At 43.1% G+C, this 19817-nt stretch overlaps 1 protein-coding gene across 4 annotated transcripts in view; it reads right to left on the bottom strand.

Moving 5' to 3' along the window:
- The window catches only part of C8H1orf87 (chromosome 8 C1orf87 homolog), a 34129-nt gene extending 14711 nt beyond the window's left edge, over positions 1-19418 (bottom strand). For 2 of the 4 annotated variants that reach the window (XM_074961635.1, XM_074961638.1), the window contains exons 1-7: positions 18250-18381; positions 17445-17602; positions 14771-14990; positions 6950-7078; positions 6074-6337; positions 4424-4545; positions 2322-2460 (exon numbers count right to left, since the gene is read on the bottom strand). In XM_074961635.1, the coding sequence (XP_074817736.1) occupies positions 2322-2460; positions 4424-4545; positions 6074-6337; positions 6950-7078; positions 14771-14990; positions 17445-17560 (990 nt within the window). In that variant the 5' untranslated portion in view covers positions 17561-17602; positions 18250-18381. Of the gene's footprint in view, positions 1-2321; positions 2461-4423; positions 4546-6073; positions 6338-6949; positions 7079-14770; positions 14991-17444; positions 17603-18249; positions 18382-18867; positions 18942-19324 lie in introns of those variants that run through there. The other 2 variants (XM_074961636.1, XM_074961637.1) reach the window with 2 other exon arrangements.
- Positions 19419-19817: the final 399 nt, after the last annotated feature.

Genomic DNA, 19817 nt, shown 5'->3' with positions numbered 1-19817 from the left:
TGTCAAGCCTGACCATATAAACCTCTAAGAAAGGAAATTCCACCACCTCCCTAGGTAACCCATTCCAGTGCTTCACCACCCTCCTAGTGAAAAGCTTTTTCCTAATATCCAACCTAAATCTCCCCACTGCAACTTGAGACCATTACTCCTTGTTCTGTCATCTGCTACCACTGAGAACAGTCTAGAGCCATCCTCTTTGGAACCCCCATTCAGGAGGTTGAAAGCAGCTATCAAATCCCCCCTCATTCTTTTCTTCTGCAGACTAAATAATCCCAGTTCCCTCAGCCTCTCCTCATAAGTCACGTGCTCCAGCCCCCTAATCATTTTTGCTGCCCTCTGCTGGGCTCTTTCCAATTTTTCCACATCCTTCTTGTAGTGTGGGGCCCAAAACTGGACACACTACTCCAGATGAGGCCTCACCAATGTCGAAGAGAGGGGAACAATCACATCCCTCAATCTGCTGGCAATGCTCCTACTTATACAGCTAAAAATGCTGTTAGCCTTCTTGGCAACAAGGGCACACTGTTGACTCATATCGAGCTTCTTGTCCACTGTAACCCCTAGATCCTTTTCTGCAAAACTGCTGCCTAGCCACTCGGTCCCTAGTCTGTAGCAGTGCATGGGATTCTTCCGTCCTAAGTGCAGGTCTCTACACTTGTCCTTGTTGAACCTCATCAGATTTCTTTTGGCCCAATCCTCTAATTTGTGTAAGTCCCTCTGTATCCTATCCCTACCCTCCAGCGTATCTACCACTCCTCCCAGTTTAGTGTCATCTGCAAACTTGCTGAGCATGCAATCCACGCTATCCTCCAGATCATTAATGACCATATGCAGTTGTGACCAGGACTGAGCCTTTTCTTCTTGTGAGCCTGACTCTGCAGTCATCTAACATGTTAAACTCCATGTGCAAATTCTGCAAGCAGAATCAAGTGACTGTGCAAAAAGATTACTAGCAGATCTTATTAAGAATTAGGTCTGGCTGAAAATTTTCCTTCAAAACCATTTCTTGGATGGAAAATGGGTTTTCAGCTAAAATGAAAGTTTTCACAGAAAGCATCCAATTTCCTTGAACATTTTTGTTTTGTCATTGGAAAGCTGAAAACCCCAAAGTTTGAGCAGATTTGGCAGTTTTCTGCCAGACATGTTCAGTTTTTGGTTTTTTGATAAAACTTGAAATTTTCGGCAGAAAAATTTTTTTCCAACCAGCTCTACAATAATTTTTAAACATAAAACTCATAAATCTATTTTTTAAAACAGATGAGCTCAGAATTCTGTGTTGAATACCCCCAGACTGAACAACATTCAACACAGTTCATCTAATTCGTCCGTTCCTCCTTTTTTCAGACCTGTGACACCATGGCTCACTGCTCATTACTGCCTCCTGAATGGTATGAAGCCTCAAGCATTCACTGTGCTTAGAAACTCACCTCAAATTCACCACTGAATTTCCAAGGAGCCAACCTGTAGGCATGAGGCACGTCATTTATCATTCAAAATGATGTACTGTTTTCTAAAGTCTTTCTATTATTTTAACCCCATGGGTGTCATATAGGAATGCTCTAAACTTTACAGAAGCCACAAAGTATAACAAATCCAGGATTTAGCTTTTAGCCTCTTCACCCCTCCCTCTCTTCAGCTCTTCCCACTCCACACACTTTCAGTTTTTTACCTTAACAAAGACATGGGATCACTGCTGTTGGGATACTGCAGAGCAGTAACCAAAAGCAATATAAGCCCAGCAAATTCTGCGAAGTATCAAGTGTTCTCAACTCCCATTGACTTCATTGGTTTTCGAGAGTCTTCCCACTTCTTAAAGTCTGTGTCTCTACATATGTCTACACCGCACTAAGAGATCTGGGGCTGGCCCAGGTCAGCTGAGTCATGCTTGTGGGGCTTGGGCTGTGGGGCTATAAAAATTGCCGTGTAGACATTCGGGCTCGAGCCTGGGCTCTGAGATCCCGCAAGGGGAGAGGGTCCCAGAGCCTGGGATCCAGACCAAGCCTGGATGTCTACACTGCTGTTTTATAGCCCTCCAGCCCGTGCCCTGTGAGCACAAGTCAGCTGACACGGGCCAGCCACCAGTGTTTAATGGCAGTGTAGACATATCCTTTTAGACCAGTTCTGCAGGATTCACATTCTTTTCTTATTTTTAAGCATAAAAATATAGCTTTGAAATACATTCTGCAATAGTAACAGGATCTATGCATATAACTGAAACAAATTGTCCATCTGTGGCTTTAAGAGTATACGCTGCTATTAAATGACAGCGGTCTACCTGTGATTACATGACTAGACTGAACCCTGTTCTGGGGCCTGTTTACCTCATATAGAGAGAGGAGGCCGGAGAAAGACTTATCTTCTTTTTGAAAACTCAGGGTCAGTTTCTCCATGTCTAGTTCCCCCTTATATTCCTTCAATATTTGCTTCAAGATCTGCAATGGGTCTTTGGGAGCCAGAGCGCTGGAGGATCAAAATATACAGATTACCATAAAAATAATACATTATACTTTACAGTTTACCTTGCCCCACAAAGGATCCCAAAGTGTTCGACAAGTATACTGCCCTCTGGCACTATAGAACCTCTGAGGTGTTCTGGGGCAGCTGTTGAGCTGATTACAGCAACGCAACAAAACAGGCTTGGGTAGGAAGCAAAGAAAAATAGCAAATCCAGCTAAAATGCCGTGGTAAGGAAAACATAATGACCTAAACTGGGTTTTGGCTAGATTATCAGGCTTAACGCTGTGATTCATTTGAAAAATGCCTTAAGTTTTTTTAATGGTATACGTACCTCAGATTTTTTGTTTCACCTAAAAGAGAGTACTTCCAAATACCTCCTGTCTACATGCTGGGGCATGGATCAAGACTGACTCAGAAAGAAGGAGAGCCATCTACTGAATCACTAGTAATGCTTCCTGGGGTTTCCTTGGAGGTTTCCCATTCAGTAATCAGCCAGGCCTGCTGTTTTTAGGATCTGATCAAAGCATAGGTGAGCTGATGTGGCTGAAGACTGTATATCATAAATACCAGCCTGATCTTTGCCTCAGGCTTTTTCTGGTAGAGCATAGCTTACTACATGTGTAAATAAAGTCACATACGTGTGTATGGCTCCTAACTTTGTAACACTGTTGGTACCGCATAATGCTGCTGTGCCACATAGTGACTGGAATGTACAGTAGAAGGGATGGCTCAGTGGATTGATAATAGAGCAAAAGATAATCAATAACTGAGTTTTTTGATTGTCAGTTGCAAAAAAAAAAAAAAAAAAGTAAAATAAAATTATTTCAGGTCCACCCACAATGAAAAGTTTCTGAAATTTTCAGCGAAGTGAAAAGTAAAAAAAAATAAAAAAAAAAATGTTTTGGGTTGAATGAAACATTTTGTTTGTCCCAAAATGTAATATTTTGTTTTGATTTTGAGCTTTTTTTAAACAATGAAATAAAATTGAAGGAAATTCAAACCAAAAAGTCATTTTGAATAAAAAAATCAAAATAATTCATTAAAAAATATCAAGACAAAAAGTCCTTTTCATTTTTTCATAATTTTTGTTTATTCAATTAAAATAAATTGGTGAGTTTGACACAAATTCACTAAAGGTTTTGATCAACCCATATCTGTATTTTTTGCTGAAAAAGAGTTTTGGTAAAAAACTTCTCCCAGCTCTACAAAAGATTTCACCGCTCGGCCTCAGGTTCTAAAATCCAGCCTTGGTTAACCGTGGCAGAAGTCTGTTGCCCTCTGTTGGCTGCTCAGTGGACTATAAGCAATGAGATCGTGGTCTCAGATCCAATTTCTGGCATGCTGATGTTCACATCACATAAGATCACAGTCTCTATCAACACCCTTGTTGTCAATTTCAGCAGTGTGATCATTTGCTCCGACAGTGGGAGCCTGCCTCATCCAGGTAAGTTATGTTGATGGGGGAGTATGTACTGTACTTATTCTGTGCATAGAGTACTTCAGTCTTCAGTGATTTCAAAAGAGCATTTATCTCATACATATATCTAATCTATCTATCTTATATATACACACACAATTACACACACAAGGATAAAAAGGTAATTATTAAAATTGTCTCTAATTGAAACTGTTTTCCTTGCCAAGGTTAAGTAAAGGGGAGTCTGCATAATCTCAAATGATCCTTCTAGCAGTATGTAGTATAGGTGATCAATGACCCAAAACACGTAGTGGTTTGAATGGATGCAAGAGAAAATCTGTGCTCTTCTACGCTATGTAAAATGCTTTTCAATTTCATAATTGAAGAACCAGTTTTGCTTTCAGAATCCTCAATGAAAAGAGCAGGCTTGAAAACATTCTGAAAATACAACACCTACAAGACTTTTACCAAAGAAAAAAAGAGGATTTCTCAGATATTTTTCTCATTTGTTTAGAGTAATAAATACATTTAAAAAAACAAAAATAGAACCTTTTGCTTTGATCCTTTAAAGTTACACTCTTTGCTTGAAGACCCAGATCACATGTCTTGATATTCTGCATTTCAACTGCTGCAGCTAGTCTTAGAAACTGAATCAGCTTTTCAGAATTTACCTTAAAAAACAGATAGGTATAAACACAAGCAAAGTGCATAGGAAAATGTCAGTCTGTTATAACCTCTCTCATAAATTGCATCTTCCTGAGAAAATTAAAGTGAAAGTAAAGTGCTTTAGGGGAACAAAATCACATTTAATTTTACTTATAAAGTTAAAAGGTATCTCATACATGAAAAATATTGGATTTGTGCCTTTTTATGTTTGTATATGATGTATAATGAATCCCCTGAAATGAACAGTTAAGACCACTGAAGTCAATTGAAATCAATGGGAGTCTTTTCTCTGACTTCACTGGACTTTGGACCAGGCCCTTATAGGCCAGTGGAGGGCAAGAGGAGAAGAGGAAGACAGGTCCCTAGGATTAGTGGATTAGCAGCTGAGCATTTAGGGGGATAAGAAAGAGTTTGGCAGCAGGAGGTTTTGTGTGTGTATAGGGAGATCTGGCAGGAAGAGCTGGGTGAGGGTGTGCGTCGGAGGACTGATTTATAGGGCTACATCAGAAATATTCAGTATTACAGAAATAACTCCATGAGACAAGGGCTCCCCTGTGCCTCATTCAGCATACCCCTAACAAGATGCAATACCCAGTGCACCGCTAAGCTGGCTGAGCACTCGCACAGCACAGCCTGCCTTCCTGCTAATTGTTATTTAGAAAGTGCTAATGTTAAAACTGAGGAGCAAATCCTACCCCTATGTCCCCTGCAAAAGAGAAGGCATCATTTGGGGGGATGGCGAAAAGGGTGCAAAGTACCTTGTAAATGCTATGACTGGTATGGGAGAGAGTGGAATATGTTGACAGTGGTCCTAGGTGCTGGACCTAGGTGGTCCTAAGTGCTGGGGGTGCTGCCACCCCCTGGCTTGAGGTAGTAACAACAACCCAAATACATGGTTTCCGCCTTCAGCACCCACACTATAAAAATTGGTCCAGCACCACTGGACGTAGTAGCATGATACTTAGCACATAAAGTGCAAGGCGGTGGAACATCAGGACCATTCCCTAAAAAAATACACATCTCTACTACCTGACCTGAAGAAGAATCTCCATTCGTGGTTGTGTTGGAGCCAATGGGTGGGATTTGCAAAAAATCAATGTTGGACTAGCTCAGTTCCCTTTCAAGTGAAGGGTAAAACTTCCAGAATTAAGACAATGCTGAATGATTCTGAAAATCCCACCTGATTACATCTGTAGTTCAATCACTATGGGCAGTGATACATAAGCAAAATTGCCAGTATATTGCAACTTCCTTTCTGCTGTCAGTTACTGTAATCAATCACAGTAGCAACACTGGAGGCATATTAAAAGACAGAAAATGTCTAAAACGCAGAGGTCGTTTCGGCCACATTTGCTGATTAATCCTCAAACAGAAAACAAAGCCTAACATACGAGCATCTCTAAGCTAAGGAAGTTACTGTGTATTAACCTCTCTCTTCTATTTACTTGACTTGCATGGATAAGTAAAAAAGAAAAAAAAAAGTGAAAAAGACTAATTGATTTCCCCCCAGTTAAGACATTCAGATGAACATACCAATTCAGAGTCATTTGACTCAGAAAACCTCTCAAAGAGGAGCTTGACAGTTGGTAATTGTAGAGGGACTTCATGCTTCAGAAGGAGGGAGCTCAGCTGCGACTGAGGAAGAAATCCGGAGATGGGATCCAGAGTCTTAAGCTCTCTCTGCAGCTTTTCTAACCCGGCTAACCTAACAGGACCCAGACTGAGCTCATTTCTGACGAGAGCCAGGAGAGAATCCTCTTCCTCGGGTGACTCCATTGGCCCTTGGCTTATAGTATGCTGGAAATCATTTAGAAAAGAAACATCTGGTTATCTAATATACAGTAACTCAAATGAAGAATGGTAAAGCAGATGGTTGAAGGGAGATTGCTTTATAACGTCGTTACAATGGCTGCACTGAGCAAAACAGCAGGCTCAGTCCACTCAGCCCCCTGGCTGCATGCTAAAGCTGCGCAACAGGGCTAAAGCTGCCCTACATGGACAGCTGAGGATTCCATCTGCCACAGAGGAATCCTGGGGTTGCACAAAGCGGGCAGAGCTGCAGTTCCCCTCTTTGGTATAGGGGGCATGCTACGGTCAAACGTTGGAGGATGAGAGCCTGTGCTGGTTTCCAGATTCTCAGCCTCTAGTGATGTAATTTAGAGCAGCCCTGCAGCTGCTCTCAGTTACACCAAAGGCTGTTTTGTCTGGCTCGGGATTAGGGAGATAAACAGGTGGCTTAGAGTCCCCCGCCCCCTGGCTCCTTTCCCTCTCTTTTTCCTCACTTATTCAGAGTGTAAATTTTGTCTAGCTGAGGACTGAGCCCATCATTAGCAGGCCAACACTTGAACAAAATTGTCATTGAAAATATTTAATAGATGACCAGTTGTGGCAATATTTCACTACATTTACCTGGTGATGTCCTACATGTTGTCTTAAAGACCAAGCTCTAAGAGATGGCTTTTGGAGGGCATGAATGTAGGACAAAGACTGATCTCCCGATGGGACAGACACACAATGAATATTTGGTGGTTTTAAAACCTTGAAGAACAAATGTGGAATTAGACATAAGGCAATCAAAGAAAAACAAATAGTTGTGTTCTAAACAAAATATACTCTGAGTACAAATATTGACATGCACAAATATTTCATCATACAAAATATATGCTAGTTATTCCTTTTTAGAAAGCAAACATGTTTAAACTCCAACAATAATACATCCTGAAGACATATTTAACTGGAACAGCTATTAAATTATACCTCATTTTATTAGTATAATTAGCTCCTCCAGCTCTGAAAACATTCCCCTACCACTTAAGATGAAGGAAACTCTCCATCGGCTGTTGGCATTATAGTGCCTATGACTCATAGATGTGCAGTTCTAATTCCACCTAGTAGAAGGCAGTGGTGCTCACAAACACTAGCCAGTTTGTTGCAATCATGGAATGCATTCAACTTTCCAGTAGCAGGGTTAGTAAGTCTCATTGTTTAGTATTTCATACTGAGCATTAGAAATGCTCTCCTGCATTAGAGATTAGGGTTAACAGTCCACATTATTTTCAGCAAGAGATTAATTAAAGCCCAACATTTCTAAAAGCAAGCTGGCATAAATGAATCAGTTCATTGAACAAATATCTGAAAGGATAACATGTCTTTCCTTTATTCCTCTGCTGAAATCTAAACCTACCCTGATGCAGAAAGAAACAAATGCCAGGAGCTGCCTTTTGCAATAGGTTTAAAAGAAACATAAATGATTAGCTACTTTCAGTGCTGATAGTCCCCAAATATTACCCTTCCTTATAACTACTGCACATACTGACGGGTTTCAGAGTAGCAGCCGTGTTAGTCTGTATCCACAAAAAGAAAAGGAGGACTTGTGGCACCTTAGAGACTAACAAATTTATTTGAGCATAAGCTTTCGTGAGCTACAGCTCACTTCAGCGGATGCATGCGGTGGAAAATACAGTGGGGAGATTTATATACACAGAGAACATGAAACAATGGGTGTTACCATACACACTGTAAGGACAGTGATCAGGTAAGGAGAGCTATTACCAGCAGGAGAGCTGGTGGGGGGGGGGGAACCTTTTGTAGTGATAATCAAGGTGGGCCATTTCCAGCAGTTGACAAGAACGTCTGAGGAACAGCGGGGGGGGGGGGGGGGGGGGGACATGGGGAAATAGTTTTACTTTGTGTAATGACCTATCCACTCCCAGTCTTTATTCAAGCCTAAATTAATTGTATCCAGTTTGCAAATTAATTCCAATTCAGCAATCTCTCGTTGGAGTCTGTTTTTGAAGTTTTTTTGTTGAAGAATTGCAACTTTTTGGTCACTTGATTACAGACCTAAGAGATTGAAGCGTTCTCCCACTGGTTTTTGAATGTTATAATTCTTGACATCTTATTTGTGTCCATTTATTCTTTTATGTAGAGACTGTCCGGTTTGGCCAATGTACATGGCAGAGGAGCATTGCTGGCACATGATGGCATATATCACATTGGTAGATGTGCAGGTGAACGAGCCTTGTGCAGGTGAACGAGCCCTGCAGTGGCTGATGTGATCAGGCCCTATGATGGTGTCTCCTGAATAGATATGTGGACACAGTTGGCAAGGGGCTTTGTTGCAAGGATAGGTTCCTGGGTTAGTGGTTCTGTTGTGTGGTGTGTGGTTGCTGGTGAGTATTTGCTTCAGGTTGGGGGGCTGTCTGTAAGCAAGAACTGGCCTGTCTCCCAAGATCTGTGAGAGTGAGGGGTTGTCCTTCAGGATAGGTTGTAGATCCTTGATGATGTGCTGGAGAGGTTTTAGTTGGGGGCTGAAGGTGACGGCTAGTGGTGTTCTGTTATTTTCTTTGTTGGGCCTGTCCTGTAGTAGGTGACTTCTGGGTACTCTTCTGGCTCTGTCGATCTGTTTCTTCACTTCACCAGGTGGGTATTGTAGTTGTAAGAACACTTGATAGAGATCTTGTAGGTGTTTGTCTCTGTGTGAGGGGTTGGAGCAAATGCGGTTGTATCGCAGAGCTTGGCTGTAGACAATGGATCGTGTGGTGTGGTCTGGATGAAAGCTGGAGGCATGTAGGTAGGAATAGCGGTCAGTAGGTTTCTGGTATAGGGTGGTGTTTATGTGACCATTGCTTATTAGCACTGTAGTGTTCAGGAAGTGGATCTCTTGTGTGGACTGGTCCAGGCTGAGGTTGATGGTGGGATGGAAATTGTTGAAATCATGGTGGAATGCCTCAAGGGCTTCTTTTCCATGGGTCCAGATGATGAAGATGTCATCAATGTAGCACAAGTAGAGTAGGGGCAATAGGGGATGAGAGCTGAGGAAGCGTTGTTCTAAGTCAGCCATAAAATGTTGGCATACTGTGGGGCCATGCGGGTACCCATGGCAGTGCCGCTGATTTGAAGGTATACATTGTCCCCAAATGTGAAATAGTTAAGTCACAAAGTTCAGCCACCAGGTTTGCTGTGACATTATCGAGGATACTGTTCCTGACGGCTTGTAGTCCATCTTTGTGTGGAATGTTGGTGTAGAGGGCTTCAACATCCATAGTGGCCAGGATGGTGTTTTCAGAAAGATCACCAATGGATTGTAGTTTCCTCAGGAAGTCAGTGGTGTCTCGAAGATAGCTGGGAGTGCTGGTAGCGTAGGGCCTGAGGAGGGAGTCTACATAGCCAGACAATCCTGCTGTCAGGGTGCCAATGCCTGAGATGATGGGGCATCCAGGATTTCCAGGTTTATGGATCTTGGGTAGCAGATAGAATACCCCTGACTGGGGTTCCTGGGGTGTGTCTGTGCGGATTTGTTCTTGTGCTTTTCCCCCATGTTTATTCTTCTCCCCACCCCCCAGCTGTTCCTCAGACGTTCTTGTCAACTGCTGGAAATGGCCCACCTTGATTATCACTGCAAAAGGTTCTCCTCTCCTGCTGGTAATAGCTCACCTTACCTGATCACTCTCCTTATAGTGTGTATGGTAACACCGATTGTTTCATGTTCTCTGTGTATATAAATCTCCCCACTGTATTTTCCACTGAATTCATCCGATGAAGTGAGCTGCAGCTCACGAAAACTTATGCTCAAATAAATTTGTTAGTCTCTAAGGTGCCACAAGTCCTTCTTTTCTTTGTACTGCACAATCGACCATCCTCCCCACGCACTGTATTCCTAATCTCCTACCACCTGAAATGGTTTGCTTTGCATCAAAAATACAGTAGGTCCCAAATACAGAAATGGAGTACTTGTGGCACCTTAGAGACTAACCAGTTTATTTGAGCATGAGCTTTCGTGAGCTACAGCTCACTTCATCGGATGCATAGCATATCGTGGAAACTGCAGAAGACATTATATACACACAGAGACCATGAAACAAAACTTCCTCCCACCCCACTGTCCTGCTGCTAACAGCTTATCTAAAGTGATCATCAAGGAAGGCCATTTCCAGCACAAATCAAGGTTTTCTCACTCTTTTCCCCCCCCCCCCCACACACACACACACATACAAACTCACTCTCCTGCTGGTAATAGCCCATCCCTCTTTGAAACCTCTCTTTATAATGCGCATGATAATCAAGGTGGGTCATTTCCAGCACTAATCCAGGTTCTCTCACCACCACCCCCTCCAAAAACCACACACACAAACTCACTCTCCTGCTGGCAATAGCTCATCTTACAGTGTGCACAGCAATAATCCAAGAACGTCTGGTTAAACTTGGATTATTGCTGTGCACATTGTAAGATGAGCTATTGCCAGCAGGAGAGTGAGTTTGTGTGTGTGGTTTTTGGAGGGGGGGTGTGTGTGGGGGGGGGTGAGAAAACCTGGATTAGTGCTGGAAATGACCCACCTTGATTATCATGCGCATTATAAAGAGAGGTTTCAAAGAGGGATGGACGATTACCAGGAGGAGAGTGAGTTTGTATGTGTGTCTGTGTGGGGGGGAGAGGGGGGGAAAGAGTGAGAAAACCTTGATTTGTGCTGGAAATGGCCTTCCTTGATGATCACTTTAGATAAGCTGTTAGCAGCAGGACAGTGGGGTGGGAGGAAGTTTTGTTTCATGGTCTCTGTGTGTATATAATGTCTTATGCATAGCATATCGTGGAAACTGCAGAAGACATTATATACACACAGAGACCATGAAACAAAACTTCCTCCCACCCCACTGTCCTGCTGCTAACAGCTTATCTAAAGTGATCATCAAGGAAGGCCATTTCCAGCACAAATCAAGGTTTTCTCACTCTTTCCCCCCCCTCCCCCCCACACAGACACACATACAAACTCACTCTCCTCCTGGTAATCGTCCATCCCTCTTTGAAACCTCTCTTTATAATGCGCATGATAATCAAGGTGGGTCATTTCCAGCACTAATCCAGGTTTTCTCACCCCCCCCCCACACACACACCCCCTCCAAAAACCACACACACAAACTCACTCTCCTGCTGGCAATAGCTCATCTTACAATGTGCACAGCAATAATCCAAGTTTAACCAGACGTTCTTGGATTATTGCTGTGCACACTGTAAGATGAGCTATTGCCAGCAGGAGAGTGAGTTTGTGTGTGTGGTTTTTGGAGGGGGGATGGTGAGAGAACCTGGATTAGTGCTGGAAATGACCCACCTTGATTATCATGTGCATTATAAAGAGAGGTTTCAAAGAGGGATGGGCTATTACCAGCAGGAGAGTGAGTTTGTATGTGTGTCTGTGTGTGTGTGTGGGGGGGGGGGAAAGAGTGAGAAAACCTTGATTTGTGCTGGAAATGGCCTTCCTTGATGATCACTTTAGATAAGCTGTTAGCAGCAGGACAGTGGGGTGGGAGGAAGTTTTGTTTCATGGTCTCTGTGTGTATATAATGTCTTCTGCAGTTTCCACGATATGCTATGCATCCGATGAAGTGAGCTGTAGCTCACGAAAGCTCATGCTCAAATAAACTGGTTAGTCTCTAAGGTGCCACAAGTACTCCTTTTCTTTTTACGAATACAGACTAACACGGCTGTTACTCTGAAATACAGAAATGATGACCCAAATATCAGCCTTCCAAAACAAGGGATGAAGTGGTTTATTTATGAAATTCCTAGGGATGGAGGAGAAGCTGCACAAAGACAGCAGAGTTGTATATGGAACAATGTAGAGTATTGTTAGGTATTTAGCAAACAACACTGCAAACTGAAGGAGAGAGGAAGAGAAGGGAGAAATACGTTTCCTGACTGGGAAGTTATTGAACATACTGAACAGGAAACAGATACTGATTCTCCCTGCCCCAGGGAGAGAATGTGTATCTTCTCCTGTGGAAATTTGTCTCTGGTCTTAAAACTGAAGGGCAGGATTGTGACCCTGTGCAGTGGAATAAAGGTGAATAAGATCCCCTCCACCTATATGGCCACATGAGCGCTCCCTTCATTTTTGCTCCTGGTGCTGAGGATAGAACATGGGGGATAGAACTCGGACTGTGAATCTGGTACTTCTTCCAAGCAGGGAGCAAAGAGCAGGCCAAAGAGGCAGGAAGTAGGCAGAATTAACATGCTGAGCTGGCACAAATGGGGAAGTCAGCCGTACGTAGTAAAGGGCTCCAGTGAGTTACTTCCCCTGAGCAAGGGAGCAGCACTCAAAAAGGCACAATTCCTGCCCCTAGGACAATGCAGTTATGCACTGTCCCATGTGTGAGGCAGAGTCTAAATTTTTAAAGCATACTCCCGCTCAGCACAACCTCTAGGACTGACACAGTTTGACTCAGGGGTGTACAGCATCTCTCAAAGTCAGGCCGGGCATTCCAAGCTGTGCACCCACAAAGGGAGGTACCCAAAATTACTGAACACTTCTAAAAATCTAGGGTCCAGCTAGAGCGGGGCAAATAATGGATTTTTTTGGTTCGCTAGCAATTCTGAATTTTTTTTTTTAATTTCTGGGCGAAGAAAATATTTCTTTTGACCCAAAACAAAATGTTTCATTTCAATTTCAAGCATTTTTAATGTTTCTGCATTTTGTAAAAAATAAAATGGAAGAAGTTTGATTTTTTCGAATGTTGGGGGGCAGGGGTAGGGGTTCCAACACAAACAATATGGGAAAACCAACATGAATTGTCAAAGCATTACAGTTAGACTGAATCTAATTTTTTTGCTGAAAAAAGTTTTGTCCAGAAAATAGGGCTGTCAAGCGATTAAAAACATTAATCATGATTAATTGTGCTGTTAAACAATAACAGAATACCATTTATTTAAATATTTTTGGATGTTTTCTACATTTTCAAATATATTGATTTCAACTGCAACACAGAATACAAAGTGTACAGTGCTCACTTCATATTTATTTTTATTACATATATTTGTGCTGTAGAAAACAAAAGAAATAGTATTTTTCAATTCACCTCATACAAGTACTGTAGTGCTGAGGGTGCAATCCACACCATCCTCCAGATCATTTATGAAGATGGGAGCATGGGAGTGTTGCTCTTTTAAGACTTCTGAAAGCATGCTCCACACCTCGTCCCTCTCAGATTTTGGAAGGCATTTCAGATTCTTAAACCTTGGGACGAATGCTGTAGCGATCTTTAGAAATCTCACATTGGTACCTTCTTTGCATTTTGTCAAATCTGCAGTGAAAGTGTTCTTAAAATGAACAATGTGCTGGGTCATCATCCGAGACTGCTATAACATGAAATACATGGCAGAATGTGGGTAAAACAGAGCAGGAAACATATTATTCTCCCCCAAGGACTTCAGTCAGAATTTAATTAATGCATTATTTTTTTAACAAGCATCATCAGCATAAAAGCATGTCCTCTGGAATGGTGCCCAAAGCATGAAGGGGCACATAAATACCTTGCAACACCAGTTACAAAAGTGCCATGTGAATGGCTGTTCTCGCTTTTAGGTTACATTGTAAATCAGAAGCGGCCAGCATTATCTCCCGTAAATGTAAACAAACTTGTTTGTCTTAGCGATTGGCTGAATAAGAACTAGGACTGAGTGGACTTGTAGGCTGTAAAGTTTTACACTGTTTTGTTTTTGAGTGCAGTTATGTAACAAAAAAATTGACATTTTTAAGTTGCACTTTCATAATAAAGAGATTGCACTACAGTACTTTTATGAGCTGAACTGAAAAATATTATTTCTTTTATCATTTTTACAGTGCAAATATTTGTAAGAAAATAATAATATAAAATGAGCACTGTACACTTTGTATTCTGTGCTGTGATTGAAATCAACATATCTGAAAATGTAAAAAAACATCCAAAAATATTTAATACATTTCTATTGGTATTCTATTGTTTAACAGTGTGATTAAAACAGCAATTAATCAAGATTAATTTTTTAAATCGTGATTAATTTTTTTTAGTCAGTCGTGTGAGTTAACTGCGATTAATAGACAGCCCTACCAGAAAATTATGCCTCAATCTTGTTCAGACTTCTGTGAGCCAGTTATCCATCTGTGAGATGAGTATAATCCTGCTTATTTATATCATGGGACACAGTGCAGCTGAATTAACATCAGCAATGCCTTTTGAGATCCTCAAGATACTAAAGACCTGAGTGCAAAATTCTTATTCAACTTGACTTCAGCAGGACTATTTGCATGAGCAAGTGCTCACAAACATAAGGATTGCATTACTAGGTTCCTAGTTCACATAATATTTATATTGCTGCAAAGAGACCTGGTTATTTCAACATTAAGTATTATCCATGGATCTCCCCTGTAACTGATTGTGCAATTCAAATTGTTGCGGCTACAGTTTATAGCAACTCACTTTGCCATCCAAAAATCTGCTGTTGCTTGTTTGCGCTTGTTTAGACTCGTGTTCTTCCTGTTTGTCTGTGCTCCGTCTTTCATAATCTAGGTCATAACTGATTTGTTGACAAAGAGGGTTATTGAGACCTGGAGGATTTCCATGTGTCTGTCTTGTATTACAACCAGGCAATTTCCAGAGTGCAGACTGAGTTTCCACTTTCGTGCCCTCCTTTGCCTTGCTGCGAAAAACAGGAGCAGAGATATAGCCTTATGCAAATATATATTCCATTTGCATTTAGATTAGACAGTAACATACATATTCTGTTCTTAGAAAGTTAGTTGCTTGGATTTGAAGCCCTCAGATATTATCAATGGAATCTAGATTCATATCTTTCAAAGCCAGACAAGACCATTAGATCATCTAGTCTGACCGCCTGTGTAACAGGCTAGAGAATTTCATCCAGTTACTCCTGTATTGAGTCCCGTTACTTGTAGACAGGGGTGAAAGTAACTTAAAGGACTTAACAGTATGCAGGGTGGCCGGAGTCCTGGGCAAGGTGGCGGGTGGAGGGGGCCACTCTGGGCCCCCAGAAGGGGCGGGGCCTCAGGTGGAAGGGGCAGGACTGGGGCCAGACTTCCCCAGCCAGCCCTTCAGCACTGCCCAGCCCGCGCTCTGGCAGCAATTTCAAGGGCCTGGGGCTCCAGCCACTGCCGCAGTAGCGGCTGGAGACCCGGGGCCTTTTAAATGGCTGGGCCCCGGCAGCTGCCTCTTTTGTCCCTCCCCCCATCAGCGGCCTTGCTGGTACGGTGCTTAAAGCATTGCCGTGGCAGCACTTTAACGTCGGCTTTGTGCTGGCCCATACCGGCAGCCACTTTCTTTCTGGTACACCATACCAGCCCGTATCAGCTTACTTTCACCTCTGCTTGTAGAGGAGGAGACATTAGGAAGCTGGAATTGCTATGGCTTTAGGATTCAGTATTAGGAGGGCTGACCCAAATGAACATTTACCGCACCATGGGACAAGTTCAGCTCCAGTGTCAATTTGGCTCAGGTCTAGTGAACGTCACTGAACCACTGACCTAACTGGAGTGGTATTAATCCTGTCCCAAGAAAGATTTTGACCTCACACAGATGGCACAGAGAGATTAGCCAAACACACTTGTCTATGGGTGTTCTAGAGTGTAAAATGGATCTTTGCTTAAAGGTTCCTTTGGGTTTATACAGTTTCCCTCACTCTTTCACTGATGTTAGACTGGAATTTCAACAACCAGACACATATTCTGTTAGTAATCATCAAGTTGGGTTTCCTGTGTAAAGCAGGTTATTTCTTATTATACCCCATTGTAACGTCCTGGAAGAAGGGACTACTCTTCACTGCTGACTGGGTGAGATCATCAAATGTATTTTAATTAAGACTGCAGGTTACACTGAATTGGAAGACAGACCACTCAAATTCTTCTGTTTTCTCTTTTTGATGACCAGCCCTTACGGCAAAGGGAGAAAGACAATGCTCATGGAAAATTCTTACCATTGATAATCTATTATTAATACCCTTCTTTTTTATGCACGATAAACAAGTTAACTAAACACCACCATCAAATTACTACATGTGATATATTATCAACTAGATGAGAAGAACCAGTGGTAAGTCATTAATTTTAATAAATGTCATGGTGTTCACATTTTCCAGTCTAGTTCACAAAGAGAAATATAGGCTTGGGTTTTTAAAAGCGAGTCGGTGGAGGGTTTTTTTAAAGCACAACTGCAGAAAATCTATAATATTTCCTGTGAGTGCTGCTATTTTGCCTATAATGCTACCTAACTAATGCTTGATTTATTTAGTTTTACTTGCACATACTATAAAATATTTTCTATTGCTAGATTTAGAAGTTAGATATTAACATCTCTCTTTTCATTTTCTTTTTAAGTAGCTAATTCCTATTTGTCATCCAGCTGTCTCTTTTTTTAGGCCAAGGTTTTCAAAAATGGGGGCCTAAAGTTAGAAGTGGGATTTTCAAAGTCACTAGGGATTCAGACACCTAATTCCCATTAGAAATAAATGGGGGTTACAATCTTCAAAAGTGCTTAACGCCTACTTACTTTCAATGGGATGTAGGCTCCTAAATCACTTAGGTGCTTTTGAAAATGTTGCCCTGGGTTTCCACATCTCCTGGGCAGCTTTGCAAACCCAACTCTTAAAGGCCAGATTTTCAGAGCAGATTACGTCCCATTTAGGTCGCTAAATTAAGTGGCCAGCTCCTTAAATGCACTCAGCTTTTGGCAGCTCCCAGTGGTCTCAGTGGAAGCTGGTGGGTGCTGAATACTTTTGAAAACCTCATTTTTTGCTGAGCTCTTTTGGTAACCTGGACCATATTTTGGCATGCAAGGCACCTGATTTTCAAAAGTGCTGAATACCCAGTAGCTCCCCTGGAATTTAATAACATCTGCACAATCTGAAAATCAGGATGCATACTTAGATGTTTACGTAGGGACTTATCAGCCTAACGTTAAGCACCCACTTTAAAAAAAATGTCTTGGCCTTAAGTACTTATAGGCTACAATTTGGGGTCTTGTTTTTATTTTTATTGTAGTCTTAAACCCATCCAGCATTTCAAATTCCTTCAGTGATGCTTCCTGAAACAAATAAACAATTACATTCATATGCTGTAGAGTTCTTCAGCATCATACTTACATTTTTGGTTTTTCCACGATGCACCGGACGTACTTGCTCCCAATGATTTTTACAATGGTCTCAGTATGTGCATCAGCCCCATAGGGAACATTCCTGACTGAAGACATGATTGGCATCAAGTACAACTATCAGTCTATATACTGTCCATTCCCACTCTCCTGTAACATTAAACAAGATGTCATCACCAACTGTGTTTGACGGGTAAGAGGGATGGCGGGATCGAGTAAGTCACCTCTCTCCATTTATGAACGGAATTGAAAATGGGGTGGGGACAGAACCTCGACTGGCGTATATTGGTGTAGCTGCCTTGACTTGGACGGATCTATGCAGATTTACACCAGCTGCCTAGAGTGCCTGTACAAACTCACTCCTACCTGGGTTGCCAATTCAAATCCTAAATGTCTTGAAAGGGAAAAATAAATAAATAAATAAATAAATAAAACCCCGGTTCTGATCAGCAGTCAGGGTGGCAGCCCTGGGAGGAATCAGCTGAGCAAAGATCATATCAGGATGTTTCATGGGGTAGGAGGAGGACGGAATGGTTTTCCCTGGGAAGAAAACTACAGGGCACAAAGGCAGCTGGTATACAGGTGAGGCTCAGCTTCTCAGGGGACCCTGACGTGGCCGTTCCTGAGTCCCTCCCTCCCACAAGCTGTTCACCTGCCCACACGAGAGAGGAAAGAACAGAGGCCCCGCTGCTGCCCGGCCTGGTCTCGGTGCGACCCGGCCCGGGCAGAGGGGCGGGGAGGGCCCGGGCAGACCCAGGTGGGTCATCCCCAGTGAGACACCTCTGGACCCCCCTCACCTAGCAGGCTTCTTCTGCCTCCCCACCAGCCGCTTGCAGCCCCTAGCTGGCTGCTTCTGGCCAGAGGCCGCCGCCCCGCAGAGGCCGCCGAGCCGGGGGAGAGCCGACGGGCGCCCCGCGGCAGCCGGCGCGGGCTACCCCGGGAGCTGCCTGGCAGGAGGCGGCGGCTGTTGCCAGGGGCGCGGGGCCGGGCCCAGGCCGCAGCGCCGCCGGGAGGCAGCGGGGAGACGAGCTGAGCCGGAGCTCGCGCCGCCGCCGGCACCCCGGGCCCGTGCCGGGCTCGCGCCGGCCGGCCGCCCAGCGGAGCGGTGGCAGCCCACCCAATGCACTAGCCGCCCCCGGACAGGACCAGCCTGGATTCGTGCATGTGCCCAGGTGGGACGTCTAGGGAACCGAACCAAAAACACACGTCTCCCCCCGCCCCCCCCGGCACAAACCTGTTCATACAGATCTGCTCTTGTGGTCTGACTCAGAGCCCAGAGAAATTAAAGGGAGGCTGTCAAGGTTCCTTCCCCACTCTGAACTCCAGGGTACAGATGTGGGGACCTGCATGAAAACCTCCTAAGCTTACTTTTACCAGCTTAGGTTAAAACTTCCCCAAGGGACAAACTATTTTACCTTTTGCCCTTGGACTTTCGCTGCCACCACCAAACGTCTAACACCAGTTACTGGGAACGAGTCCGTTTGGAAACGTCTTCCCCCCCCCCCCAAAAAAAAAAAAATTCTCCCAAATCTTACACCCCCTTTCCTGGGGAAGGTTTGATAAAAATCCTCACCAATTTGCATAGGTGACCACAGACCCAAACCCTTGGATCTTAAGAACAATGAAAAAGCAATCAGTTTCTTAAAAGAAGAATTTTCATAGAAGAAAAAGTAAAAAGAATCACCTCTGTAAAATCAGGATGGTAAATACCTTACAGGGTAATTAGATTCAAAACACAGAGAATCCCTCTAGGCAAAACCTTAAGTTACAAAAAGACACAAAAACAGGAATCTCCATTCCATTCAGCCCAGCTTATTTTCTCAGCCATTTAAATAAATCAGAATCTAACGCATCTCTAGCTAGATTACTTACTAAGTTCTAAGACTCCATTCCTGTTCTGTCCCCGGCATCACACAGACAGAGAGAGAGAGGCTTTGTTTCTCCCTCCCCCCAGCTTTTGAAAGTATCTTGTCTCCTCATTGGTCATCTTGGTCAGGTGCCAGCAAGGTTATCCTAGCTTCTTAACCCTTTACAGGTGAAAGGGTTTCTCCTCTGGCCAGGAGGGATTTTAAAGATGTTTACCCTTCCCTTTATATTTATGACAGAGGCTGACGCTGGCTGAATCAGGGCTTGAGGTTATTAGTGGCACTAAATTCAAATGGGAATTTTGGGGTGCACAAGAATGCAGAATCGGGCCCAGGGATAGACCCTCATCCTTGTTATTGAATCCCTGACCTGGAGCAGCATCACTATAAGTCACCAGGAAAAAACGTTCACTGAGCACACTCCATTTACCATGTGTTGTTAAAAGGAAAGGAGATGAACAGTAGTAACAAGTGAATTAAAAAATAGCCCATTTTAAACC

Source organism: Natator depressus, chromosome 8 (genome assembly GCF_965152275.1).
Source record: "Natator depressus isolate rNatDep1 chromosome 8, rNatDep2.hap1, whole genome shotgun sequence".
NCBI classification, from domain to species: Eukaryota; Metazoa; Chordata; order Testudines; family Cheloniidae; genus Natator; species Natator depressus.
Note: the sequence above shows the minus strand (reverse complement) of the source record. Positions and strands in the feature narration are given on the sequence as shown.